The following is a 27527-nucleotide window of genomic DNA, read 5'->3' on the forward strand; positions in this document are numbered from 1 at the left end:
GAAAGGACGCTTGTATACACCTAGCAGTAACATTAATCCCATATACCCTACCCTATATGATTACATTAAAAACCCTTACCAATCATTGTGTACATGCGAACCAAGATTAGTTTGATTTGAAAGTTGTGAATACTTTTGACTAAAGCAATTTCTAAAAGAGAGATCGCTTGAATCAAGAATGCAGCTTGTTTATGTTCAGTGTAGAGATCTAAAAGAATATGGCTGGCCAATATAACGAATTCATCACCATATTGCATTTCAGTTTTTTCTAATCCCTCACCAAGAGGAAGTGCGTCTTGGTATTCCGCCCACAATTCATTGACGATGGCAAGACCCTGTTTGATTTCGGATTGAGGATGAAGACCCAAGAATCTTTCTAACTTTCTAATATTGACGTTCTTGTAGACGTTTTTGACAGTTGCATTTTTGTCTGTAGCAGGTTGAATCGTGTTTTTGAGATCATCAATAAATTTCTTGGATTTGCTTGCATCCGATCTTAAAAACACAATGTAAGACTGAAGATCCTCAAAAGCACAATTTTTACTGCCAAAACGACCAAAGTAACATACAAGGTTTTTCAAAACAATCTCTTCATCTAGCAGTCCGCATTCTTAATACATCAATATTAAATATGATCCATATATAAATATCGCTTTTACCTTTTCTTCCAACCTTTTGTAATCTATAATTTAAATCAAGTTCTGCCAAAAATGGACCTCTCTTTAACAAGTTGCCCTCTAAAACAGCTTTTTTGGAGTTTTCTATTAATCGGTAAGCGCCTTCAATTGTATCGACAGCCTTTGTTTCATCCAAAATTAAGGCATCCACGGCATCGAAGTAAGCGAGCCACTGAAACCAATCATCGGCATTTTCCTTTTCCAAAGCATCTTGGCTCATCTCAATGACACTTTCCCAACGCTTGTTTTCACGAAGTAATTCTGACTTGATTTGACGTACCTCGGGATCACGAAGCGAAGTTTGACCAAGTGAGCTGTCTAAGAGTAAAGAAAGGGCTTCTTCATTCTTGTTTTGATCCAATAAGATAAGCAGATAAAGACGCATGTGCTCCACTTCTTCTAAACGCTTTTCTTCCAATGCCTTTGCCATCATGCGTTCAGCTAATACATATGACAACTTGTTTCCACTTTGTCCCTGAAGGGCTAGCGACATAATGGCCCAAAACAGATATTTGTTTTGCTTGAATACTCGATGTAATTTGACAGCTGCAGCTTGTTGTCCTTTGAAATCGTTGTTTCGGACCATGGCCATAAACCAATGATTACCGAATTCTTCATTCTTGGGTTGTAAATTGGCTGCGTTTTCGTATAATTCAACAATAACGGAATCTACAAACATTCCCAAAATGACGTTAATTTTTTCCAAGTTTCACAAAGCATTTTCGGGTTTGAATGCTTACGCTTTCCAAGTTCTTTCAAAGACATGGTGACGGCTTGTAAAGTTGCCTCGTCGGTAGGAATGGCTTTTTTTATTTGGTTACATAACTCTAAAGCTTCTTCTTCCTTGCCAGTGCGAACATACACAAGGGCTTTCAGTGCCTAGAAAGAGTTTTGTTTAAATACAGGAACAGCAATGCATGCTTCCAAATGGCCTTTTTTTTTGTAGCCTACCTTGACCAAAGGCCAATCGGGAGTCTTTTTCAACAATTTAGCACAATGTTGAAGGGCCATTCTATTTTGACCTTCATCAAGAGCGTCTATCTGGCATTGTTAACAAAAGCGGCGAGGATATAATATAAGAGCGAAAAGAGAGAGAGAGAGAGAGAGCTTACCATAAAGAGGTCGTAACTTCTTCTCTGTAGCGTAATCTAAAGACATGATGTAGTGGACTACGAAAATAAAAGCTAAAAAGACAACGAACGCGAACATGGTATTCAAAGAAATGTTATAATTTTTTAAAAAGGAGATTCAACCGTAAAATCAAAGCCACTGCAAGAATGGGGGAATTTTATTTATTGTGGGAATGGGAATAAGGATTTTTTTTTGATCTTTTTGCCTGGAGGGGTAAAGATATCTTTGGTTTGTTTGATTGTTCGTTTTTCTTGTACTCTTTTCGCTATACCAGCAAACTGGTCCATGATATTATTTTCGACACAGAATTTAGTGACGACTTCATCGATATCCTCGTCCTATTAAAAAAAAAAAGGTGTTAAATAAGAATTTGATTGTTTAAATTTCTATCAAAAACTTACATCCTGAACAGCCAAGCTCTTCATTTCCTTGCCAACAAGAATCTTCATCTTGAATGGTTTTCTTTTCTTTTCAGTGATGGAAGAACCATCTATTTCGTTTTTTGTTGGGGGTTGAGGAGAACTGGGGGTTGGGATTGTCGTTTCGACATGACTGGTGATATCAGTTAAGCTTGTTTCGTTCATATTTAAGTCAGCGGGAATTTCTGGTGTAGTAATTTTAGGAAGTGTATTTTTTTCTTCTTGTGGTTGAGGTATATTAGCAGACAATACACCAGGAGAGTCAATGCTTACAGAAATAGGAGGGGTTGATATGGGTTGAGGATATGTGAAGGAAGGAATCGATTCTTCAAAGTCGACCAAATTATCGTTACTCTGTTGTTGTTCCTGCATTTTAATTTCTGTATCAGTAATGGTACCAGGCACTGTGTTTACAAAGTGGAGTAATGGTTCCGCCTTATCTTGAACAGGAGGCTCTTTAGGTAATACTTCATGATTACTCCAATCAAACACTTCGGCTGATGCCCTTTTGGTAAGTGGAACTTCTTGAGGTATTAATACATGACTAGCAGTAGGGGGTCGACTTGGCATAATGTCAAGTGTACTAATGGATTCCCATACATCGCCTTTTAGGGCAGGCCCCGATGAAGTCTCAGGTATATTATCGGTATCCACCAAGACAGCAGAGGATGATGGCTTAACATTTTGACTCGGTGAAACTGTAGTTGCACGAGAAGAAGGCGAATTAGAAAGTTCACCCCAGTTACCTGGCATATTTGCGGGAGGAATTGAGTCACGACCTTTACGAGCAGGACGTGAAAATTTGGGACGGACAGAGGCATTGGCCGAAAGACTGGACCATTTGTTTGTAGCGGTTTGATCTGCAATAACTATAGAAGGATGAGTATCTAAAAACTAATCAAAGAAAGAAATGTAATTATACCTTCTGGGGAAAAGTTATCTTGCCAACTTCCTTTACTCGGGGTCTGGGTAGGAGTGTTATTTTGTGTAGACTCGGGAAGGGAGTTTTTAAGATTATTCCAATCCTCTTCGTTAGCCATCCATCTTGAGCGTACAGGATTTACAGCTTTGGATTTTTTATCCACAGAAAACTTTTGTGTAGCCTTGTTCGTACTCACTTTTATGGCGGGTGCAACCGAGACATCGTTCCATGACACACTTCCGTCCGAACTGACAAGGGATTCTGATCTTGGTCGAGGAATATTCTTACGATTATCGACCTTTGAAATAGGGTTGCGAGTGTTGGTTGTATTTATGTTGTTAGCGAGATCTGAGAAGAGCATAGGAGGAGATCCGGGTGTTGTGTTACCACTTGATCCGACAACCGTTGTATCATTATCATAATCAGTGGAAGGGCCATTGGATGAATTTAAATTGATATATTCCTCACCATTCCAATAGCTTGTCTTTTTTTGCTCTTCAATGACTTCGGCTACAAAGCCTTGTTCCTTCACATTATGCCAAGGTACATACTTATCAGTCGAACCCCAACCATCACTTTCTGCAACGGCAGGACTATTACGATAATGATTTGTTGAGCGTTTTGGTGTGACCTTTGTGTTGTTGACAGTGAGACTATTTTGCTGCCATTGATCATTGTATTTTTCTGCAGTAAATCCAGCCCAGACATGTGTTCTTGATTTGCGCTGCTCTTGAACAACAGGGGGAGATGGTGTTCTAACAGCAGTAATATGATGATGATTCTTAGGGTTCGGATCCCATGGTTCGGTAGCACTTGATCCCCATCCTCCTAAGGTGGCCTTGATTTCAGAGCCTGTATTTAATACAGCCGGATTTGATGCCCATTTGTTGGTATCTGTGTTTGTCAAGTGAGACGAGGTTTCGTACTCTTCTTCATCCTCCTCCGTAACATCTCTACTCTCGTCCCTACTATCGTCTCGGCTGTCATCCGTTTGCTCTTCTTCCTCATTTCCATTAGAATTTGTTTCGTCGGATCCACTTTCTTCGTAGCTTTCATTGACATCATTATGCTCCAGATCTTGGGACCAGAGTGCAGGCGTAGTGGGACGCATATTAGACGCCTGACCTTTTAAAGCGAATACACGATTGGATGGTTTATCACCTAAAGCGTAATCTAAAAAAATAAATTAATAATTCACACGTACATATTTTGATAAATCAAAACTTACTTGCAGAGGAATCAAACGTAATTCCCTTTGGACGACTAACAGACTTCATTGCCGCTTCGGATTCTTCCTCAAAGTTATCCAACAGGTCCATAAAATCAGCCAAGTCCATTTTAAAGTGTTCGGCCAAACGTACCAATGTACTACCATTCACAAGACGGTCTTCCGGGGGAGGACACAATTCTGGATCGGTAGTGTGAGATATAGCATCGATAGAGCGACGATTTAAAGTAATCACAGATAAGCCTGGGAAATCTTGATTATTAGGGAGAGCTTCATTATAATTTCCAATCACTGTTTGTTGGATATCATCATAATCAACAAGGCGGATTTGTCGAAGGTTATGGTTGGAACTGCTACAACAAAGTTGATAAATATCCTTTGGATCTACGGGTCCAGATGAGCCTAAATGGACTCGATAGAGTGATTTCGCTATACCAGCTATTGTTGAGAATGCCCGTAATATATCTGAGCCTATATTTGGACAGTTGATAGATTGAAAAATATGAATGAATTTGTTTTTGTTGAAACATTGTTCAATCGCTGTAGTTGTGAGTTGAGGACAGTTCTTAAAACCGACAGTTTGTACTAATGACAAATAGGGTGATAGAGTGAGCAATTGATTGTAATCCAAATTCATGTTTTCCACCAACAGACGACAAGGAAGGGCAGATGAATTATTATAAACACTGCTATTGAATGTCGAAAGAGAAGAACCATCAAGTTCATAGTTAAGAGAATCAGGATGAGCACGCATTTCAATGCTGTTCAAGTCTGGACACTGTTTCAAGGCATACAGGATTGACAGGGCGGTAACACGAACACTGCCTTCTAAACAGAATCGAGTTAAGCGGGGGAATGCAGCCAGTACGTTCATCACATAGTTGTCAATCATCATTGCTGCATCGGTGAAGATGAGACTGGTCAAGGCAAGTTTTCCAGGTGCGCTTATTTTTTGCAGGACGTCTACATTGATACTCTTTAAGGAGAGTTGAAGTTCAGTAAGATGCGTAGCTCTGTTGGCAAGAGAAACTGCCCATCTGACATCCAAGCTAAAATCACCGTCGAGACGTAAGCTGGTCAAACGGGAGAGTAAATTGTTGAAAGCAAGTTGATGCTTGGGTCTGGTGCTGATAATATACAAGCTGGTCAAGTCTTGCGCAGTAGAGGCGAGTATATCTATGAAAGCCGAATCCAAATTTCGTCCATAAACAGTCAAAGACTTGAGATTTTCACACGATTTAATCATACGAGCAATATGGAGTGGTTTGGAAAGCACCGACTCTACTGAGTGTCGCTCTAGTGTGGACCTTACGATGGGTTCAAACAAAGTCTTTTCATGATCTGCAAAAGCCAAGTACAAATCACGAACCAAGAGTGCCGTTTTCTTGTTCTCCTGTACACTGATTAAAAAACGACGGAAGTTTATAGGTGTCTTGAAGCGAATCCTTTCCCACAGGACATTTTGCGCTGCTGTAGTCCATTGGCGATGGATGAGGCAGGCATTATATTTGTCGCTCAAGTTTTCCAAGTAACGACAAATATGCTCCATTACACTGTTTGGTAAGGACAAGAAGCGAGCTTCATGCTGTTCTTCAAAGGTGAAATCTCCCCAGCCTTCATCCATGTTTTTCATTTTTTTACAGAGAAAAAAAAAAAAGAAGAAAGAAAAGAAAACAGGACTGTAAAAAAAAATTTTTGGGTTTAAAAATGATTGATTTTTAAACAATGAAGTGATATTTTTTTATTATAATTCTAAAAGGGGGAGTTTTGTGATGCAGAGAGAGAGAGAGAGAGAGAGAGAAAGGGAGAACAAAGAAATTAATTAAAGGGTAAAAAATCTTTTTTTAGTTAGTTTTTTGAGGGAGGTGCAACAGCGGCAGCAGGAGCTGTACGATGTTGTTCGGCAGTACTCAAGATAGTCATGATTTGAGCTTGTTGTTCAGGATTTAAGTCCTTAGTTAAGAGAGTATAAGAAGCAGTATTGTTTTGCTGCATATTTCTAAAGACTTCTTCGAAGCGAGTATAAGGATCAATTTCATCTAAAGGTGATTCAAATAAGATTTCTTCTTCAATTTCATCTTCTTCGTCTTCATATTCATCAAAATCATTATTTTCTCCATTGTGTGATGCTGCTTGACTAGCAAGATATTCAAGATATTCGTTGTCTTCATCAGGCACATCATCATCTTCTGCCTCTTCAAACTCTTCTTCATCTCCACTAGCACCTTCAAATCCACTGAAATCATCTTCTCCGAAATCATCTTCATCATAATCTCCATATAACTTCTCCATGTTCTCACGGTTTTCCATAGCCTTGGGTAAGGTTTGGAACACGGTAATCAAACATGACAAAATTTGCGACCAACCGGCTTGAAGCGATGTAGGAATCATTTCAGTGGGTAATTCTAACAAGGCACAAATAGCAACAATAACTAATTTCTTATCATGAACACGAGAGAATTTAGAGAGTGTTTGGAACCATAATGTAAAGAATCCTTGAGTCCAATTATTTTCTTCCAAAAGACGGAGTGTCAAGACAGGATTATAATAGATACAGTTAACAACGACCTCAATACAGTGAACCTTGAATTCAGCAGTCTTCATAGATCCAGTAAAGATGTATTGGAATGCTAAATTGAGGAAAGGACCGACACATTTATCTACATGACCACGACAGTTCAATAACACAGATTCCATAAGTTTACATGCACAGATACGGTCGGTTTCGCCAACACGGTCACTCTTCATGACAGTATCAATAATATCAAACATCATGTTTTGGACATGTTCGTTTGCAACAAACACATCTTTACCGTATGAAATGTAGTTATCCAAAGGTGGCAGCATTTCATCCATGTAATCAATACCGGAGTCCTTGAAGGCACCATAGATCAACTCAAATACGCTCCACATAGTAGGTGTAACACGCTTAGCAGAGAATGTACAAGAATCGATGATTTCGAAAATTTCGTCATATAAATCCAAAATCTTATTTTCTAAAGTATATGTGATGACCGGTAAAAGCGCATTTTCGAGTTGTTGAAGAATTTCAGGTGTACTTTCGAGACTGAGAATTAAAGTACCGATGGTCTTTAAGACACCCATAGCAGCCATTGTCTTGTCGCTTAATTCATCAATATCTCCAGTGAAATCATCATCATCAGCACTGTTTAATGTGTTGCTTTGGTTTAATTCCTCCATGATACGTAAGAAAGTGTCACGTAATTGAGTACAGAGTTGGACGGCAAAAGGTGTTAATTGTGTAGCAAAAACTTCGACAAATTCTTCCATCACGTTAGCTAAGGTATCAATATCAATTTCGTTGGTCAAATTCAATAATTCTTGCATGATAAAAGGAAGGTTAGGAGCCATAGCGTTACGAACACTTTCATGACGAATCATGGGTTGAAGGGCAAGAGCGGCTTGGACCTTGACGGCTAATTCTGTGTCACGAATACAATCAGTAACAGATTGATACAAGGTAGCCAAATTTTGCTCATTAGCGAAATCCAAATCACTGAAATGTCTAGTCAAATCACAGGCGCGAGCTCTCAAGAAGGGGTGTTTGCTCTTGAATTCGGGGAAGACATGGGTGACGAAGAAAGGTTCCATCATATTAGCAACGGGAGATTTCTTTTGCAAGACTTGGTAAGATAAACCACCAATCATACAGAGAGCACCATCCTTTTCTTTGGGATCTTTTTGATCTTCGGGTGCTTCCAAATACTTGTTGAGAATACCATTTACAAAGTTCAAGATGCCCATGAATGTATACTTCTTACGGTCGCGAGCTAAATCAATCAAGAAATTCATGGCATTGGTTTGAGGTGAATGGAAATCTTCCAAGGGATCAACCTTTTTATGCACAAATTCAACTGGATCTTCATCCCAAAGTTCTTGATCTTCTTCAGAGAAACAAAGTTGAGGGAAAATAAAGTGTGCCACTAAAGTTTCCACATGGGGCTTCAATAATTGCCAGGTGCCCTTATTCTTGACACAATCAGCGAAGAAGGAAGAGGTTAAAGCCAAACACTTGCTGGGAATCCAGATTTCTTTCTTGATCCAAAGTTCAATTTGTCCCAAATAAGCGCCAACAATGTTAGGTGCGAAATTAGCAGAGAAACCCTTGGCAAATGCATTGTATTCAGGAGTACTACGAGGCATAGTAGCAGGGTTTCCATACTTGGAGAAAAGACGGTTGAGACAATGGTAAGCCCACTTCTTGGTCTTCCACCAAGGATATCTCTCACGTTCATCAGCATCAGTAGGTAAAGCTTCGTTGGGGATCTTCTTTTCAATTAACTGCAAGAACAATGTACCCCAAGGAACAAGAGAGGAAGGATCTTGAAGACTCTTGGGGAATTCGGTTTGAATACCAGAATGATAAATCTTGAGAGCCAATTTAAGCATCTCGGCAGCTTCAATGCTATCAGATGAAATAAGGTTGGAACAAATAATCTGAATAGCGGGGAATGTCAACTTGATGAGTTGTCTGAAAGGCTCACGGCGAGCACCAGTTCTCCATCTTTATATAAAAGTGTCAGTTTATGCAAATATACACACACACATACACCCACTCTCTCTCTCTCTCTCTTTCTATTTTTCCCTTCCGTATACTGTAATACTTACTGATAAACCTTGACTACTTCTCTCAAAGCTAATAATCCAACATATACCAAACGAACGTCGGTTGAGGTCAAGAGTCTTTCGAGCTCGCTGACGAAGTTGGGCCAGTTATCTGGGAAATCGTTTGTCAAAATTGTGTTTAAAGTGGAAGTAAGTTGAACTCTACAGGTAATATTTTATCAGTTCTGAGTTATATCGGCTTATTTTCCTCATTTACTTACTGGACTTGGTTGGGAGCAGTGACGAGAGCTTGAAGAATAGTTTGCTTCACCATGTTACGATCGTCATTATTAATTGGAACAGCAGATTCACGTTCTCCATCCCAAGCTTTGTTCAAGCGATTCTTGAAATAAATAGCAGCTATGACACTCCCCGTTTAATAAAAACTACAGCAAACTTATATTCACATGTTACTGCTTACCTGCTTGACGGGCACCTAACTCAAGTTCCTCAGAGGCGAGGATTTGTAAAACAATAGGCAAGAAACCATTGTTTGCCTCAATCTAAGTACCTGAAGTTTAAATATTTTTTTGTAGTTTTTGAGTATATTCTGTTTCACTTACGTTTCTAATGTTCAATTCAGCCTGCTTGTGAACATTAGGGTCAGGGTGGTATGTGGCGACAAATAACTGGTAAGCTGTATTCTGATCCATCTTGAGAATAAACTAAAACAACAACAACAAAAAAACTTTTTTTTTTGTACACCACGTCTGGAGTGACTGTTTCCCCAATCAAAAAGCCAATCAGGCACATTTTTTCTTTTGATCTTTTTGCTGCGTTCGGCTGAAGGGAAGGGAGTAGTCAGTGCAGAGAGCTATACTGATTGGCCGTGTCCAAACAATCAAAAAATAAATAAATTGCCAATCAATCTGTGGCATCCAAGTTTAAGACGATATTCAAGATAGGCTTCTTTATAAATTCGACTGAGAGCCGTGTTTCGTATCACATCATGTCACAGAATAATCAAGTGTAGCACTGTTTATGATATGTATTTAAGCAATGAAGAAATAGAGAAATCAGACTTTTCTTGTCCCATCAGTAAACATAGCTACAAACACAAATATTTCTATGGTTTCTGTTGCCACCTTTTAGGAAGGGACCCTTTATTTCACAGCAAAAACATTGCGGCGATAAAATTGTCTGACAATAAAATCCGAGTGTTGTTACTGATTCAATGTCTGTGTTTTACAGAAAAGAGATCAAGAACATGGCTTTTAAATAGGTGATATACATTCTTCTTGTCGTTATAAATTTTAGCACAGAACAAAAGCAGGAAAATGAATAATTCTACTTATAAGTATCGGCTGATGATCCATAATGAAAAAGACAAAATTTCCTTTTCAGGGTTCGTGTAACATTATAGCATTTCGTACCTTTGACGTACTTACATCATAAAAAAAAAAAATATTTTTCCTTTTTATTACATACCTTGAAGCACAAGAATTTGAATCTTTTTTTCTTTTTTTTCGTCCACTATTTTTTTTCTCTTTCTTTTGCTAATTTTTGGTTGATATTCTAATATGTCTTTCAAAAAAGATCGATTAGATGGGCAGCTTCAACAGCCAGAGACGTTTACAATACCAAATAATAATAACAGAGATAAAATTTTGCGTCCGCTCAAACCCGTCATTGAAAACAAGGAACTATCGACAGTTGGTGAGCCATCTATTACCCAGCAACCGCCAGATCTTGTTGTGCCTCAGTCACAGTCATACCAATCATTGCCAACACAAAGACAAAGCAATGTTAGTTTTATAAATACTAGCAGTAACAATAGTACAAATCGAAAAGGACGCCGTGTACTAAATCGATTTGAATCCGCACCTCAAGAGGGCTGGAAACTAATTAAGAAATGGGTAGGAAATAATCGACAGCAAAAGGAGATCAGTAAACAACAACAAACAATCAGCTTGGAGAGACAGGCAGAGATCAATACAATAACTCCCATCATCATGGCCATGTTTTTTATTAAAGACGAAGAGGACAAAAAAAGAATACCTGTATTCCTAAATAACATGACCGTCAAAGTGTCCAAACTGGAAGAGAGCGATGACGATTATTTCAACTCAAAGCGTAAAAAATTTCGTGGCACCATCTTTAGAATCACAGTTCATTATGGCACAGGGCCTGGAAAAATTACTTGGTCCGTCTATCGCAGATATTGGGATTTTGTCAAGCTACACTACAGATACAAGAAAAAATACAGCACAAGCACTCCTAATGGTACAAATACAATGCATAGTCGTGTAGGACTACCAAAGTTTCCTAGTCTACCAAGGCATCACTTTAGGAAACAACGAAAAAGAGATTACGAAAGCAGAGTCCCCATGAGTAGGCTGCCTACCACTACCAGCCAAAACAGTACAGGCAGAGACCCTGTGAACCAAGGAGACTCAGTCATGGATGAAGAAGCTGTCATGGCTCTTATGCAACCGGAAGATATACTTCAACATCAAGCGAGTACTCCCTCCGAGGTTGATCCCAGCATCATTTCCTCTCAAGTCATGGAAGTTGTGAAAGCAGACACAACTGTACTAAAAGCCATGGAATTGTATTTAAACCAATTTATTGCATCTATTGAGCCCAGTGGCTATATCAACAGACTCTGTAAATTTCTAGAGATCTCTGCTTTAGGCATTCACTTAGCTGCCAAATACCCCATCACCAGCTTTCATGGAAAGGAAGGCTTTGCTGTATTTCAAAGTAGAACAGATCGCGATCCCAAGCATTCACGCAAGTTTTTACAAGATGGATTTGTATGTTCTTTTCCTACTACAGGTGGTAGAAGAAGAAGAAAGCCTAAATGGATTATCGTGCGCGAAAGTTACGTGATTTGCGTTGATGACCCTAGCGAGGTAAGGGGAAACATACCTCCTTTCACACCTTATCTTACCCCCTTTCCCTTTTTCTACAGTGTGAAATCTATGACGTATTTTTATTTGATCAAGCATTTGATGTTCACAGACTTGCTAAATTTGGCGATAGATCAAATCATCATGTTCATAATAGCAAAAAGAAGTTTAGTAACGCTTTGGCTAATGCATCTCACTGGACATCTAAAAAATCAACCGTTTGTTTGAAAACGATGCAAGGCGTGTACCATTTTAGAGCTAAAAATGAGCAACAAGCCAAACAATTTGAAGCTTCAATCCAGAGTATGGCCAATAGGTCAGTTTGGCCCAAAGTGAATCGGTTTAAAAGTTTTGCTCCTATCCGCTGTAATGCCGCAGTAGCTTGGTTTGTGGACGGAAGAGATTACTTTTGGGATGTGTCTGTTGCCCTTGAAAATGCTACAGAGTCTATCTATATTCATGATTGGTGGCTGGTAAATACTAAATTTCATGCAAAGTATACAATTAATTTACTGAGCACCCTTTCTCTTTCTCTATAATTATTATAGTCACCTGAACTAGTAAGTGACACGATTTTTTAAAGTCTTGCAAAAGCAACTAATTAGCTTCCATAGTTTCTTCGAAGACCTGCTGCCCAAAATCTAGAATGGAGGTTAGACCGACTTTTAAGACGTAAAGCCGATCAAGGAGTAAAAGTCTATATTGTCATGTACAAGGAAGTGGCTATGGCATTGCCCCTATTCTCGCATCAAGCAAAAAGACACTTACTATCTTTGTCACCAAACATATTCGTGCAACGACATCCATCTCGTGCTCTTGATATCTTTAATAAGAATAGTATCTTTTTTTGGGCTCATCATGAAAAGATTTGTGTGGTGGATAATGAAGTGGCATTTATCGGTGGACTGGACCAATGCTTTGGGAGATATGATACGCCTGGGCATACACTGATTGACGATTTTGATCCGGAACTTGTCAGTACAAATGAGAATCCACAAGTATGGCCCGGTAAAGATTATTCCAACCCTCGTATTATCGACTTCCACACGCTGGATAAACCGTTTGAAGATAATATGGATCGATCCACTTTACCTCGCATGCCATGGCATGATGTATCCATGCGACTGGTAGGACAACCAGTTCGCGATATTTCTCGTCATTTTGTTCAGCGTTGGAATTTTCTGCGCAGGAAGAAACCTTCTGCTCCAAAACGGCCTACGCCCATGTTGTTGCCTGTACCCGACAGCTATAATAAGCACCTTGGAATTGATGATCCACGCATATGTCATCCACATACAAGTGAATCATGTCGTGTTCAAATTTTGCGCAGCGTATCTCCTTGGAGTATCGGTTCCATTGATCATGTTGAACATAGTATCCAGACGGCCTATGTTGAGTCTATTCATGATTCCAAGTATCTGATTTATATTGAGAATCAATTTTTTGTTACCTCAACCAAATCTGGATCGACAGTGATTGAAAATAAAATCGGCGATGCTATTTATAACCGTATCTTGCGCGCACATCAACTAGGTGAGGCATGGAGGGCAATCCTTATTGTGCCTCTTGTACCTGGATTTACCGCCAATGTGGATGAAACGGAAGGCACAACCGTTCGTATTATCATGCAACTGCAATACCTATCTGTGAGTCGGGGACCGGACTCCTTGATAGGTCGTTTACATGCAGCTGGAATTACCAACACACACGAGTACATTAACTTTTATGGGCTGCGAAATTGGGGTGAATTGAATGGTCAGTTCGTTACTGAACAGGTGTATATCCATGCAAAGGTATACATATAACAAGTTCTTCCCTTACCCTTTTACTCCTAACCCCATTTTTATCTAACTATCGAATAGACAATAATTGTAGATGATTGCAAGGTTATTATTGGATCTGCAAACATAAATGAAAGATCACAGCTAGGAACAAGAGATTCTGAGATTGCTGCCTGCATTGAAGATGACACGGATCTGATCGATTCTTTCTTTAACGGCGTACCGGTAAAAGTGGGTAGATATGCACACACTTTAAGAATGCGACTCATGTGTGAACATATTGGTTTGGATGTGGATCGAGCGGACAGGGAAAAATACAGCCAAAACGTAGCGAATGAACAAAGATACATGAAAGAGCCTGCCTGGCACAATTATGGTAATCGTGATAAGGATAAAGTAGATTGTATTCCTCCCTATATTGAAGTTACAGCGACTGATCAAAAAAAGTCGGTCGAAAAAAGCAAGATCCAACAAGAGGAAAAGGATGAAGTGTCTATGAGTGAATTAAAAATGTCTAACACAGGTGGTACTTCCGACAGTTCTGATACAGCTAGTCAAACATCGTCTAATAAAGGCATATTTCATGGAATCAAGCATTTTGCAAAAGAATTGCATTCGGATAAGAATCATCCCAGTCAACGAAAAGATACATTATCTCCCACATCATCCACAAACAACGATCACTTGACAATCCAGCCAGTCAACTCAAACGACAGCAACTCACAAAGTGCCAATCTGTTATCACCAACCAAGTCCATTTTTAGCAAGCGTAAGAGCACAAAAGAGGATTATGTCGAGTTTTGGACATCATTAGATTGTGACACGGACAACAATGGAGATGTAAAATATTCACAGGAGGAACTAGAGGAAAAGAATGCAGCATTTAACTACCCCGGGTACTACAATAGTGCTACGACTGAGCCATTAGTGATGGGGGATAAAACAGTGGGCGAAGTGTACCGCATTTTGCAAGACCCATTAACGCAAGAATTTCAGGAATTTTGGCACATGTTGGCAAGAGTGAATACGGATTTATTCCGTCGATCCTTTTTGGTTACACCCGATAATAATGTCCGAACCTGGGACCAATATCATCATTATATAAAGATGGCCAAGTTGTTTCTGGGACGAACAGACCCCAAGCATGGAGGGACAAAGACGACATCAGCAGCTGCTAATGTTACTGCTTTACCGTTAGAGAATATGGCGGTCGATACTATTGCAGATATTCTCAAGCATATCCGAGGTCATTTGGTGATATGGCCTATGCATTTTATGGAGGAAGATGACAATAACAACGAATTTTTGTTTCATGTGGATAAAATTGTGCCAGGAGAGATTTTTGATTAATTATAATAACATGTTATTTTATTTAACAAAAAAAAAAAAAAAATTATATATATACTAGAGATAATAATTAACAGTTGAAAGGAGAGAAAAAAAAATCTACAATGATGTTGTATGGTTTGATTTTTTTTTTTGTTTCATAAAAAGTATGTATAAAAAAGAGGAATTACAAGCAAAAAGAAATGAAAATCATATATATAGTTTTTTTTTTTCGGTTCAAAAATAAATAGAATGTAAAAAAAGAAATAAAAAAAAAAAGAAAGATCTTTCCCCTAATTTTTATGGAGAAATAGAATTGAGTCTTTTTTTTTTTTTTTTTTTTTTTTTTTTTTTTTTTTGAAAAAAAAAAAGAAAGAAAAGAAAGCATGTGTGTTATAAAGTATATAAATATAAGAAAAGCAACTAAGAGAGTACGAGTACGTTATTTTTTGGGAGTGATTTTTTTTTTGTAATGTTGCTTCATCGGTATTATAGTCGTCATATAAAAAAATGTTGGATTTAATTTTTTTTTGATTTTTTTGGTTTTTTTTTGTGTGTGTGGTAGTAGCAGCAGCAGCAGCAGCAACAACAATGATATTAGAACAAAGTTTGATGGTGAGAAAGTAAACTTAACGAACTTCCTGTTGTGTTTGTATTTGATGCTTGTTGACGTTGTTGAGCATAACCTTCATTTGAAGCCTCGTGGTACGCAGGATGTACAGGTGATGAAGTCGCTGAAGTTGACGAAGAGGAAGGAGATAATGATGGAGATGATGCGGCATTATTTGAAGGATAAAATAAGCTGTTACTACGAGGGGCAACAAATGTCATATTGTTGCTATGGTTATTGCTACTATTATCTAATAAGGGATAGTTTCCGTTTTGTTTTAATCCGTACTCCTGTGCATAATATACAGATAAAGCTGGCTGCATCATCATGGGTTGTTCCTCCATATCCGCGACCATATTACTTGATGAGGCGTACGTCATTGAATAGGGATGCTGTCTTGTGTAGTAATCAGCCTTGTTATCAGAGCTGTTACCGTTGAAGAAATTTGTGTTTCCAGTGGGGACTGGCATAGCTGCTGCCGCATAGTAGTTTTGTTGGGGATGCGATTGCCATGAGAGATCGATTGTTGAGCCAGCTCCATACGGAGACATCGATGCTTGTTCCTGTTGTTGTTGATGTTGTGCTGCGGCAGCTGCCATCATCATCATCTCTTCAGGATAAGAAGCAGAAGAGGCTGATGAACTAGAAGCAATCATGGAGGGTGCTCTTAAACGATTATCTTCTTCTTCAGCCGCGGAAGCTGTAGGCATCATCGAATAAGTAGGTGGTGTAGCGGGTAAAAAGATACCGAGTGATAATGGGCTTTGTTGACTGCCATTTCTACGAGAGATGCAGAATGGACAATGTCTAACAAAACGAGCAATCAATTCTTTTGGAATCCATGAATATCTTCTACGGACCTACAAGATAAAAAAAGTTAGCTTGGACAATACTATATCTCTGTATTTCACATACCAAGGCAGAGGTTTTATCTCTTCCTCCGTGGTGAGCTTCACGATGAGCACGAACTAAAATGCCGTATATTTGTTCACGCATAGCAACGGGTTTTCCATCATGGCAAACGATTTGTCTTGGGGTCAATTGAAACATTTTCTTGACCCAAAATCTGAATTGAGCGGTGGAAACTGCTGTATTACGAGGGTCTTTCAATACCTGTAAAATCATTGCATAGCGAGCTTGGTCAATTAAAGCCTTGTCTCTTTTTTTGGATGATAAATTCTGGAGATAATCTTGGACTATTGCGTCAAATTCTTCATATGAAGGGTATTGGTCTTGATCATTATAATGATGAGTGGTTTGTTGTTGGGATTGTTGTTGTCTTACAACGGAGGACGAATACGAGAGCGATAAAGAGTTGGATTGGTCCAGGTGGTGATTTCCAGCAGCATAGTCATCATTTGATGTTGAATTGGAATGGTGGTGATGGCCATAATTGCTTTGACTCATTAAAGAAGGCATCATACCATGTAACTCTTCTTGTTGTACCAAATTGATCGACATTTTGTATGTAATTTGTTATATATGTAAGCGAGAATGAAGAATAGAAAAAAAACTGTTATTTATAATATATAGATTATATATATATGTCCCCTTTAAAATAGAAAAAAAAAGCAAAAAAAAGAGAGGGAATTTAGAATGGAATGGGGGCTAATAAATAAAAGCGCGGGAAAGATTGAATAAAATAAGAAAGAAAAGAAAGAAAATAATAACAATTGTTATATTATATTTATACACAAAAAATGTTGAAGTGTATAATATGAAATAAGGGGCAACAGAGAAAAAGAGGATCCCTTACAAGAAGAAGGGGAAGTCAGAAAAGTCAAAAAAAAAAGAGGCTACAGGATACTCCCATATATGAAGAAAGGTATGTATCCTTTTTATTGACACGGCATGACGAAATGGGGGTCTTGTTTATTGGATAGAGCGTCTGTATCAGTGATAACAAATTGTGATATAAATACAAATCGGCGGCAGACCTGAAGGCATGATACATTTTAGGCTTTTTTCAATCAGTTTCCAAAATAGGGTTATAAGCAAGCATAGAATCCCTTTTTCTTTATTAATAGGATGGTGAATAGTAACAAATAAGTTTGTATCAATTAACATAAGACACTCTTTCTTCTTTCTTTTCCTTCCCCTTTATTAAGAACTAAAAGTGAAAGCTTAAGGGTCACTTTTGAGGGGTTCTATTCATCTAATAATATGTAGAATTCTCATATTCTACATGTGTGCTTACATCTTTTTTTTATTTACATATCCCCTCTTATTTTCTTGTTTGTATACACATTAACAATTATATGCAAATTTTGTATACATACACACTGGTAAGTTTGAATTCTTTAGTTTAAGATAAATTTAATCTGGCCCAGCCCTCATGCATTGTTATTAAGAAGAAAAAAGTTTGACCCGATTTCTATTACCGATTTTTTTTTAACTCACATGAGATTACTGTTATCATATATATATGACATTTATTAGCTGAAATTATAATAGGCTTTAATCTTTTGTCTCCTTAACAATCGAGAATTGACTTCCAAAAAATAAAGGGGATCTAGACTATTATGGATGGTTTTATGTCTGTGCTTTTCGTACACGTACACAATGAAGATTACACACAAAATAAAAATGCAGGGATTCACAATAAGTTTGTTAGACCCCTTCTTATCCCCCATATTATCACGCAGTCTATTTTATATTTGGGCATTCACTAGTATATGTTTCATCCAAATTTATCATCTAGCTTATTGCTTGTTTGTCAATCCGTCTCACCGTTGTTTTATTTACTCTGTCTCTATAGTGAACCTGCTTTAAGCTGCGGCCATGACAACCTGTCATTTATAATTGGCACTAATTAAACATTTTTCTTCAAGGACGATGCTTGTATAAGTGTAAACCCTAGGTGGGTAAATCACATGATAACATGCAATCACGAAAGATTTTTTGCTTTCGAATGGTTCTGATTTGTGCAATGGTGTAATTTGATATAATATTACCTTGTATATATCAACTCATACACCCAACATGTATCATCTATTGCATTTTATACATTTGCTTCTAATAAAACGTGAAACAACCAAGATGTCACTTGGAAACTATCAAGACCATCAGCAGATATTAAAGGATATTATTTTGATAATCATATCATGTTTAACTCATATACGGCGTAGCACCAAGTAGCTAAATTACACACAAGTAACATGATGATTTTCTTTAAGAAAAAAAAAAACTCACGCATACATGCTATCCTTGGCACGGTTTGGTTTAGCAATAATGGTGGTTACAGTGGGGTAAAACAAGGGGCAAAAAGAAAAAAAAAAAAAGAAGGGGGGATATTAAAAATCATAGTTTGAAAAACACTGATGGATTATATGTTGTACAAATAAATAAAGGGGGGCACAAACAAAATTATTTTTTCTCGGCACATTGATTTTTTTGTTGTTGTCCTCCTCCTATTTGTGACAAATTCCCAAAAGAGTGCAGTTCCCTCTAGTGTACACATGCGAGTCATTGTTTATAGTGCTGCCACTAGTAATATAGCCCTTGATTTACTTTACATCTTGTAAGTCTCCCTGATCGTCGATTGAGTGATAATGTATTTATTTATACATACATGAGGGTACATTTATGCGAGGTAATTATTATTACTTATTTATAAAAAGAAACATTATTTGACAGTTTCACATCTTTACAAAAAGATTCTCTTTTAACCCGATTCTCATTTTAGCAATTATACTATTTATAATAATAGACAGGGGAATCTTATGCTCTAGACTTTCTATCTTATGTAACAGTAGTCTATCTGTTAAAAGCTTTATTTTAAAAAAGGGGTTGTAAAGTGTTTATATAAGGCATTTTTCTTTCTTTTTTCACAACCAAAGTCTCTTTTGAACGTATTACCCCTCTGCTTTTGATACTTCTGATGCGGTCTTCTTCTCCGATGCAGGTGAAGTAGGTGGTGTTGGTATGACTTGCTTTGTTATTATAGTAGTAGTAGTAGTGGTTGTTGTCGATGCCTCATTAGGGTTAGTATCTGCATTAGCTGCTTCTGCAGTTAATGCTGAATCGGAAACTTGTGTTTGTAAAGACTTCTTTTTAGCGTGCTCTATAGCTTGTATTCTATCTGCAGAGACCGAGCTAATAAAGTCTGGAATATGGTCCAAAAGTGATTGACAACAATCGCTTAAAAGCTGAGGATTTTTTGATAAGTTGAACTTGAGTGCATGGAACAGCAAATAACTTATTAATTCTGCAGGGCTAATTTCCAGTTGTATACCAGTTGATATTGAGGACTGCTGAGCATGGTCTCGGATACGAATAATGAGCTCATTGACTGTGCGGTCTAACACTGGGTACTTCTTCCTCTCAATATCATACAGACTTTTCTCCTTTTCCGGCATACAAAAGAATTTCCAAAATATAAGTTGCGCTTGATAATTGTCAAGGTATCCCATATGTAATTTTAAGTCTACACGGCCTGGACGAATCAGTGCTGGAGGTATAGTGTTTATATCGTTGCATGTCATAAAAATAACTTCAGATGCAGGTATTAGCCATAGTTTACGTCACATGCTCTATCTGTTTTTACTTACTGGACTCTTCCAGACTTGTGATACCATCAATGGCATTCAGTATACCGGAGACTGAAACGGTGTTCTTCTCTTTTGGTGGAGTCTTACCATCTTGCTTTTCAGGAACACCTTCTTCGAATTGGTAATGATCCAAATCCTCAATAACTAGAATACAACTTTTGGGAACCTGCGCCAAAGCAGTGGATAATGCATCATCATTGGCAGCAGCAGATAAATTAAGAATAGCTACATTCATTTTCACTTTACTCGCCAATGACTGAATAAAGGAGGTTTTGCCAGTACCAGGTGGACCATGTAAAAGATAACCACGTCTGTATGGGATACCTCGATCATTGTACCACGATTTTGAATCTTTAAATGTAATAATGTCTAAAGTGAACATATCGTTAGTAAAGCATAATAATGTATTCCCATAATTTTATACCATTCAATATTCTATCTTGATCTCCTTCCTTCAGAACAACCGATGAAAAGGATCTAATCTTTCTAAATCCATGTTCCTTCCACTGGTTATCCTCGTCCCATCCATGGCTATTGAAATTGCACTTGTAAATAATTAACTAAACAATAACAATGGATGATAAGTCACGCGGAAATTCCATTACCCATATGTGGTAATACAAATTAGGGAACGAACCTTATTTTTTCTGGAGTTGTAGTATTCGTCTATCCACTCTTGAATAAAAGATCGTAATTTAGGAAGATTACGAGAACGCATTCTACAATAAATCTGCCATTAGAATCATATATAGCTACTATTTTTCTTTTTTTTTTTGGGGGGGAGTGGGAAGGGGAGTTACCTGATTTCAATTGTATCAGTCTTCACTGGCACATTATAAAAAGGACCTCTTACAGAAGCCTCACTGGTTGGAGTCTCGTCTTTACGGTTAATCAACACAGTATAGCCTTTGTAATTAATTTCAAACACCTTGTATTTTTCTGTTTAAATGCTTAGTTACATGTAAATCGGCATACAAATAAGAAAAGAAGCTTACCTGGTGTCAAGTCTATCAAAGGGGTATTCTCTTGGTCGCTCCGAGATTGTCGATGATAATAATAATTGTTTTTATTGGCATTATCATTGGGCTCAGCATAACCAGTCTTTCCTCGTACATGTCGTAATTCATGAATTCCTTTGAAATTCTTTATCAAGTATTCATCGATGGGCGCGTATATAATTTCACTTTCACCAATAACGACAGACACATAAAACATTTGTTCCTTGATTCTTCGCAAGTAAGAATAGACATTTTCAAAAATCTTTGGAATGGCTGGAAGAAATGAAACGATTGCACAAAAAATGATTGTATCATTACCAAAGTATCTTTTCGAAATTGTATACAGTCTTTCCCCTAGTAAATTTGTCCAAAAAGATTCTTCAGACACTACTTCAATTACATCTAAACACTTATCCCAGAGGTATTCTCCACCACCAAGAAACATACAAAAATAGATAAAAAGAGATAAAGAAAAGAAATAAAAGAAAGAAAGTTGGCTTTTATATCTCTTTTTTGTAGATTGTATACAGATATACATATGTGAAAATTTGTGTTTGTTCTACAATAGATGCCAACGTAAAAAGGAAAGAAATTATCGGATGTACTAATCCAGCGATTGTGGCACTCCGAATAACATGACCAATGTTTTTTTTGTTTGTTTTCATTAACAGAGATTAATTTAAACACTGAAATCCTAGAATCGTTTAATTGTAAAGAAAATTCTACGTAATTGGGCTATAGATGGTCACCAGCGACAAATATTTGGCATACATTGTGGCACTCTTCATGAATGACCCACAAATGATCTAGTCTTCTTTAAAGCTACCGTGCGCACACAATGTTTATGCGGTGCATTAAGTAAAAGTACCATTTAAACAACCGCCATTGTTGTACTCAAATTCAGGAGTAATGTTCCATTTTTAGAAATACCTGCCTCTCATCTCCTCCTTCCCAACTCTGGTGAGTCAGGTATGCGAGTGGGTAAAAAGAGATACTTGTCGAGCACTTACTGAGGGAAGGTACACAGATATTTTGTTTCAGTCTGTCATATTTGTCATTAAAATAGGTCAGTTCGATCAGTTCAGACTGTTTAACATAGTCGAAACTATATTTTTCTCTCATATAAAAATAATAATGATTGACTCCTTTGCCATTTGTTAGGCATGGTAAAATAATTATAATAGATTTCCCTGCATTATGTTATACACCCCATGAAAAGGGCTAATAACCAAAGTGGACATGCTCGAAACCCAAATTCTGTCCAAGTTTGCCAACCATTATTAGGTCATCGCGATGTCAGAAAATTTACATCGGACACCTGAAAGTTACAGGATAAATTTACTTCTTGTGTTACGCTTACATTTTATTTTAATCTGGTATGTTAGTCTAAGGATTATATAAATATCAGACAATGCCCGTAATCAAAATCTTTGCTTTGAATTATATACTTAGAGATAAGGTTTGCTGCGAAGGTAGATAGAATTGGCAATCAGAATTATGAATTACTTTGATTTTTTTTCTTGAATATCTTTCTATTCCCCTATATTAAGCATGATCAATGTTTTGCATTTCCTATGCAATGATAGGGACAAAGACGTGCTACCAGGGACACATAAAGTCTAAAAAATTTACATTTAAACACGTTGGGTTTTGACCCTGGTGATGCTGGCCAAACTTCGTAGTCACATCTCATTGAAAATTCTAACCAAAAGAATAGAAAATATAAATTACCCATAAATTTTTTTCAATTTATATATAGATGGGATGCTTCGAATCTGTATAATATAATGTATTGTAACTTGGAAATCCTCAAATTTAATGTCACAGTCTCTTTGCGTTATTTTGTTCCGAAGGTATTACAAGTAAAATCAAGAATTGTTGCCACACGAATATAGAATAAAAGAAGAGTATCAGTAAAAAGTCATAGAATAGTTTTGACGGCAGTTTCAAGATAGTTCAAGTAAGAAGAAGAAGAAGAAGAAGAAGAAGAAGAAGAAGAAGAAAAAGAAGAAGAAGAAGAAAAAAAAGGAGCAGAAGTACGAATAAAAAATCCTACCGAAAAAAATAAAGTCAACAACTTTAATAATCGTAAAGTAGCCACGAAGATATTGAGAGGATTCTTTTTTCTTAAAGAACTACTTTTAAGAAATTGACATGTTGGTTTTTATAAAGATAGCAAATCTATCAAATGCAGGATAGAAAGAGTCTTGCTTTTCAAAGCGAACTCCAAGAAAGCTCCCAAATACTTTATATACAAAAAACATGCGATTTACTCAGGCATCAGCTATGTGCATTCACAGTATCCAAACATTTCCAATTTTTTTATAATCATCAACATATTATTAAGAAGTAATTGGCATTATATTGCAATCAACTCATAGTAGTGAGTTTATGTCGTAACGTTTTGAGTGGAAAAATACTATCATTTGCGCTTTATTTGGTACGGGTCTGCGAGTCGAAATTGAAACAATATAATGTTCTCTAATAATTAGGAATTATCTTAGCCATAAAAAACAGTAGACTGAAAGCACACTAAATCCCCATTTAGCACTCAGGGACAACAGTTAAAAGCACTTTAAAGTGTAATCTATTCATAGACCTTTTAACTCTTTTTTTTTACGTCAAATAATAATTTTTCTGCGTTATATTTTAATCTCTCTCATGCCTCTCCTACACGACAACTTACGACAATGTTAGAGGTCCGGCGAATTCTCGCCCTACTTACTAATTATCTGCGATAGTTTTGTTGTAGGCATCTTGCCATGGAGACCTTATAGAACAATGCATACTGCCTTACAGTCTTTTAGGTATAGTGGATTAAATCTAGCGTTTATTTACACCAGCCTGAAGAAAATTCAAACGACGGGCAAGGTCGTACGGTATTCAACTCATTTAACATTTTTATGAATAAAATCCATATTTTAAGCCTATCAGTCTGTCCAATCAATATTTATTTACACAATTTGACAAAAACGGTTTCACAGGGAATAGTTATCTTTCCCGAAAAATTTCCATATAAAGAATTACAAAAAAAAACAAGCTTTGGAGACCTGAAATCCTTCACGGGTGTGTAGATTGGCTGTGTCAACGTCGAATTTTAAGTACAAAGACTATAAATACGAATTCTACTGACATAATGTGCTCAAGGGTTAGCCTCATGCCAGCCAGATTAGCTATGCCGGGATAGCCGATCCTCCCACATAAGTCACTCGAGCCAAAAATTCGAATTTGATTGGGCTGTGACATCATTTTTAATTCGCCTGCGACATCAATTTTTAATTGGCTGCGACAGTGCTTTTTGGATTCACTTTATCTTTTTGCTGGAATATATAATCTGGCAAAATGATGAAAGGATTGAAAGGAGTTGTAAGTTTTGTTGTCGATTCTAGTTACCACATTTTTCCCTTATAGTTTTATTCTATCAGCTTTCTAGAAGTAAATCACATAAAGAAACTAAAACATCTTCCAGACAACATCCCACGGGTAAATCACGGTCCACACCAACACGGTCTTCAAATGCCTCACCAACTAAAGCACAAGCACCAGAAGCAACAATTCCTACAAATGTTCCTGCTACACTAACAGATGACATTGTACCTGTTGTAGCAAGTAGTAGTAATAACGTAAGTTCACTATATAAAAAAGTGCTTCTGTGTTTATGTGCTACAGCAAAAGATATTAGAAATTTAAAAGGCTAAAACTATCATGTAGCAACATCTTACTTCTCGTGGTAGCGCTCGATCCGCCGAGGTTACAAACAAAATATTGAAAGATACTCCCAAAGACACTCTCCCTGCCTTAAGAACTCCTCGTCGTCAACGTTCCTCCAGAATTTATGTAACCCGTGAAAAGGCAGAGCTTGAAAAAAGCCCTCATTTTAATGGTATTATATTTATTGATATGGAACTCGTGTACAGACGCACATTAATTTATTTTATAATTTAGACGTGCCGCCCTCAAAACGACAGGAACTATTTGTCATCAAGTTGATTCAATGCCAAGTATTGTTCGATTTCAATGATCCATCTTCTGATTTAAGAAATAAGGAAATCAAAAGACAAGAGCTTCAAGAGATGCTGGAATATGTTGCAACTGTAAGAGGCGCAATCTCGGACATGATTTATCCTGATGTCATTCGCATGGTAAGTAAAAAGATATTATAAAGCACAATGCCTTTTTTAGCTAAACACGTGCATTGTGTAGTTCACAGTAAATACGTTTCGTACAATATCGCCACAAACATCAGCAGTAAATGAAGGATATGATCCCGAAGAAGATGAACCCGCACTAGAAACTGCCTGGCCACACCTTCAACTTGTTTATGAATTCTTTTTGAGATTTGTCGAATCACAAGATTTCAACTTCCAAATAGCTAGAAAACATATTGACCAAAGGTTTATACTTCAACTGCTTGAACTATTTGATAGTGAGGATCCCCGAGAAAGAGACTTCTTAAAAACAACACTTCATCGCATCTATGGAAAGTTCCTGAATCTTAGAGCATTTATTCGTAGATCTATCAACAATATATTTTTTCAGTTCATTTACGAAACTGAACATTTCAATGGTGTTGCAGAGCTGCTGGAGATCCTTGGAAGGTAAATGAAGACTACAGTTTTAGTTTCTAAAATATTTACTCGTGAAATTTAGCATCATTAATGGGTTTGCATTACCATTGAAAAAGGAACACAAGACCTTTCTATTTAAAGTACTTGTGCCTCTCCATAAACCAGCCTCATTAGCTACTTATAGTCCACAATTAACATATTGTGTAGTGCAATTTTTAGAAAAAGATCCCGATCTCGTTCCTGGTGTAATTCAAGGATTAATGCGTTACTGGCCTAAAGTAAATAGTGCAAAAGAGGTTATATTCTTGACAGAATTCGAGGAAATCTTGGATGTGATTGAAGCCCCAGAATTTGAAATTGTCATGGTTCCCTTCTTCCAAAAATTGGCTCAATGTGTTTCTAGTCCTCATTTCCAGGTTGCAGAGCGGGCTCTGTACTTTTATAATTATGAAGACGTAATCCATATTATAAATGACAACCTCGAGGTGGTTATGCCTATCATCTTCCCATCATTATATAAGCATTCGAAGGAGCACTGGAATAGAACAATTCATGGCCTTGTTTACAATGCTCTTCAGTTACTCATGAAACTTGATGATGAACTCTTTACAAAATACGTGGATAAATACAAGCAAGAAGAGTTAAGGTAATACGATTTGCCAATCACACCAGACCTGTGTTAATTACTTCATGATAGTGATTCCAAGAAAAAGTCGGATAGTGATAGAATAATAGCATGGAAAAAAATAGAAACACAGGCATTGTTGCAGCAAAATACCTCATTAATAGACGAAAAAGAATTGGTAATACTTAAGCATATATTCTAAAAAAAAAAAAAAAAAAAAAAAAAAAAAAATCGGTTATTAATATCCGTCATAGATTGCTTCGTTGAATTTAGTTGTTCTAGATAAAGATACCGATACCATTACATCCCTGTCTGCAACAACGCTAGTTCCTGATGATCAGGAAGATGATGAGGAAGGCGATGTCGAAGAAAATTCTCCTATAACCGCTATCACCACCACCAAAACATTAATCCATGAACATAACCATACTACTAATACTAATAATACCACTTCTACTACACCCTCATTATCATCCACGATCGAATTTGAAAAAGTATCAAAACAACCTGAAGATGATTCAGACAACGAGTCATGGCATAGCGTCTAGGACTTATAATGCAAATACATTACTAGGACTGATTTTCTGCGCTAATTACAAGAACATTCAGTTGGCTGAATTTTTGAAGTTTTTGAAAAAGGAAGATTTGTAATAAAAAGGGTTTAAAAAAATGGCTATAATTTTTTCCTTCAAGAGGGTGAGGTTAAATGCTGATACAGAAAGAGTATGCACGGGAATAAATTCGTTCACCTTGATGTATTTATAAAACGAGTTTACCATTGAAACCGTCGAATGTACAGCATTTCTACTTTAAATTTAGATGACCAGTTTGTTTCTAGACCTTTTTTTTAGACCTTTTTTTAGCCAAAGTGAAGGTCGAATTGAGAAACATGAGAGTTAGTTTCAAGGTTAAAGTATATAATTACTTGATTTCATTTTTTTGCCTGTAATCTTCTAAATTCTAAAGACAGAAACCGTGTTTATTACGGTGATGGATAATGTATATGAGATTTTACCGATTGTCTCTTCTAAAGGTTTCTGATATTCTATGGTTGTTCCAGACAAACAGAGATATAGACATCATGCTTATGGCCACGTTGACGTCTCTTTGCCGAAGTGTATCACATGTTGTTCAGACTAATACAATTTCACCTTTGACGTCTGCATGGTCTTTTAGCGTCTTACTATTGCATTTATTGTAGATCTTCGAAGTCA

General features: G+C 37.1%; 7 protein-coding genes across 7 annotated transcripts; 2 read left to right on the plus strand and 5 right to left on the minus strand.

Annotated features, from left to right (window-relative positions):
• Nucleotides 1-65: 65 nt before the first annotated feature.
• On the minus strand, nucleotides 66-1835 carry EV154DRAFT_430496 (N-acetyltransferase B complex non catalytic subunit-domain-containing protein; the record flags this gene model as incomplete). The annotated part of the gene is made up of 5 exons (XM_051596540.1): nucleotides 66-595; nucleotides 660-1346; nucleotides 1418-1556; nucleotides 1629-1714; nucleotides 1790-1835. 5 exons carry the CDS (start codon nucleotides 1833-1835, stop codon nucleotides 66-68), a joined length of 1488 nt encoding a protein of 495 aa, XP_051451929.1.
• An 86-nt stretch (nucleotides 1836-1921) lies between these two features.
• Nucleotides 1922-6040, minus strand: EV154DRAFT_527406 (uncharacterized protein; the record flags this gene model as incomplete). The annotated part of the gene is made up of 4 exons (XM_051603486.1): nucleotides 1922-2146; nucleotides 2210-3096; nucleotides 3150-4322; nucleotides 4378-6040. Coding segments are annotated over 4 exons (3900 nt in total), but the record flags the coding sequence as incomplete, so codon positions are not given.
• Nucleotides 6041-6094: 54 nt separating this feature from the next.
• EV154DRAFT_607015 (armadillo-type protein) lies at nucleotides 6095-9735 on the minus strand. The gene is made up of 5 exons (XM_051607582.1): nucleotides 9567-9735; nucleotides 9425-9506; nucleotides 9225-9363; nucleotides 9007-9165; nucleotides 6095-8902 (listed from the first exon to the last, which is right to left on the minus strand). Exons 1-5 carry the CDS (start codon nucleotides 9654-9656, stop codon nucleotides 6226-6228), a joined length of 3147 nt encoding a protein of 1048 aa, XP_051451931.1. The 5' UTR covers nucleotides 9657-9735; the 3' UTR covers nucleotides 6095-6225.
• A 718-nt stretch (nucleotides 9736-10453) lies between these two features.
• EV154DRAFT_527408 (uncharacterized protein) lies at nucleotides 10454-15229 on the plus strand. Its single transcript, XM_051603487.1, has 5 exons — nucleotides 10454-11858; nucleotides 11918-12328; nucleotides 12404-12415; nucleotides 12470-13648; nucleotides 13718-15229. Exons 1-5 carry the CDS (start codon nucleotides 10524-10526, stop codon nucleotides 14984-14986), a joined length of 4206 nt encoding a protein of 1401 aa, XP_051451932.1. The 5' UTR covers nucleotides 10454-10523; the 3' UTR covers nucleotides 14987-15229.
• A 1092-nt stretch (nucleotides 15230-16321) lies between these two features.
• EV154DRAFT_387650 (uncharacterized protein) lies at nucleotides 16322-16829 on the minus strand (the record flags this gene model as incomplete). Its single annotated transcript, XM_051595064.1, has 2 exons — nucleotides 16322-16432; nucleotides 16488-16829. Coding segments are annotated over 2 exons (453 nt in total), but the record flags the coding sequence as incomplete, so codon positions are not given.
• Nucleotides 16830-19068: 2239 nt separating this feature from the next.
• On the minus strand, nucleotides 19069-21684 carry EV154DRAFT_527413 (P-loop containing nucleoside triphosphate hydrolase protein). The gene is made up of 7 exons (XM_051603488.1): nucleotides 21118-21684; nucleotides 20923-21061; nucleotides 20760-20841; nucleotides 20547-20682; nucleotides 20123-20491; nucleotides 19229-20064; nucleotides 19069-19164 (listed from the first exon to the last, which is right to left on the minus strand). The coding sequence occupies exons 1-6, from the start codon at nucleotides 21656-21658 to the stop codon at nucleotides 19427-19429; spliced, it is 1905 nt and encodes a 634-aa protein (XP_051451934.1). The 5' UTR covers nucleotides 21659-21684; the 3' UTR covers nucleotides 19069-19164; nucleotides 19229-19426.
• Nucleotides 21685-24160: 2476 nt separating this feature from the next.
• On the plus strand, nucleotides 24161-26493 carry EV154DRAFT_85717 (phosphatase 2A regulatory B subunit-domain-containing protein). The gene is made up of 6 exons (XM_051607811.1): nucleotides 24161-24486; nucleotides 24546-24743; nucleotides 24832-25003; nucleotides 25066-25262; nucleotides 25324-25718; nucleotides 25771-26493. The coding sequence occupies exons 1-6, from the start codon at nucleotides 24463-24465 to the stop codon at nucleotides 26336-26338; spliced, it is 1554 nt and encodes a 517-aa protein (XP_051451935.1). The 5' UTR covers nucleotides 24161-24462; the 3' UTR covers nucleotides 26339-26493.
• The last annotated feature ends 1034 nt before the right edge of the window (nucleotides 26494-27527 follow it).

The sequence above is a fragment of the Mucor mucedo genome, assembly GCF_025094135.1.
Source record: "Mucor mucedo strain NRRL 3635 chromosome Unknown EV154scaffold_164, whole genome shotgun sequence".
NCBI lineage: Eukaryota > Fungi > Mucoromycota > Mucoromycetes > Mucorales > Mucoraceae > Mucor > Mucor mucedo.

What these genes read in the sequence shown, in the direction of transcription:
- EV154DRAFT_527413 (XM_051603488.1), bottom strand. Translation starts at nt 21,658, where the DNA reads ATGTATATCTGTATACAATCTACAAAAAAGAGATATAAAAGCCAACTT. An exon ending in TTTGATAGACTTGACACCAG is followed by an intron (nt 21,062 to 21,117) that starts GTAAGCTTCTTT and finishes GCATTTAAACAG; the next exon opens with AAAAATACAAGGTGTTTGAA. An exon ending in TCAAGATAGAATATTGAATG is followed by an intron (nt 20,492 to 20,546) that starts GTATAAAATTAT and finishes TGTTCACTTTAG; the next exon opens with ACATTATTACATTTAAAGAT.
- EV154DRAFT_85717 (XM_051607811.1), top strand. Translation starts at nt 24,463, where the DNA reads ATGATGAAAGGATTGAAAGGAGTT. An exon ending in TAGCAAGTAGTAGTAATAAC is followed by an intron (nt 24,744 to 24,831) that starts GTAAGTTCACTA and finishes ACTATCATGTAG; the next exon opens with CAACATCTTACTTCTCGTGG. An exon ending in CTGCTGGAGATCCTTGGAAG is followed by an intron (nt 25,719 to 25,770) that starts GTAAATGAAGAC and finishes CGTGAAATTTAG; the next exon opens with CATCATTAATGGGTTTGCAT.
- EV154DRAFT_527408 (XM_051603487.1), top strand. Translation starts at nt 10,524, where the DNA reads ATGTCTTTCAAAAAAGATCGATTAGATGGGCAGCTTCAACAGCCAGAG. An exon ending in GCGTTGATGACCCTAGCGAG is followed by an intron (nt 11,859 to 11,917) that starts GTAAGGGGAAAC and finishes CTTTTTCTACAG; the next exon opens with TGTGAAATCTATGACGTATT. An exon ending in AGGTGTATATCCATGCAAAG is followed by an intron (nt 13,649 to 13,717) that starts GTATACATATAA and finishes ACTATCGAATAG; the next exon opens with ACAATAATTGTAGATGATTG.
- EV154DRAFT_607015 (XM_051607582.1), bottom strand. Translation starts at nt 9,656, where the DNA reads ATGGATCAGAATACAGCTTACCAGTTATTTGTCGCCACATACCACCCT. An exon ending in CTGAATTGAACATTAGAAAC is followed by an intron (nt 9,507 to 9,566) that starts GTAAGTGAAACA and finishes TCAGGTACTTAG; the next exon opens with ATTGAGGCAAACAATGGTTT. An exon ending in GTTAGGTGCCCGTCAAGCAG is followed by an intron (nt 9,364 to 9,424) that starts GTAAGCAGTAAC and finishes GGAGTGTCATAG; the next exon opens with CTGCTATTTATTTCAAGAAT.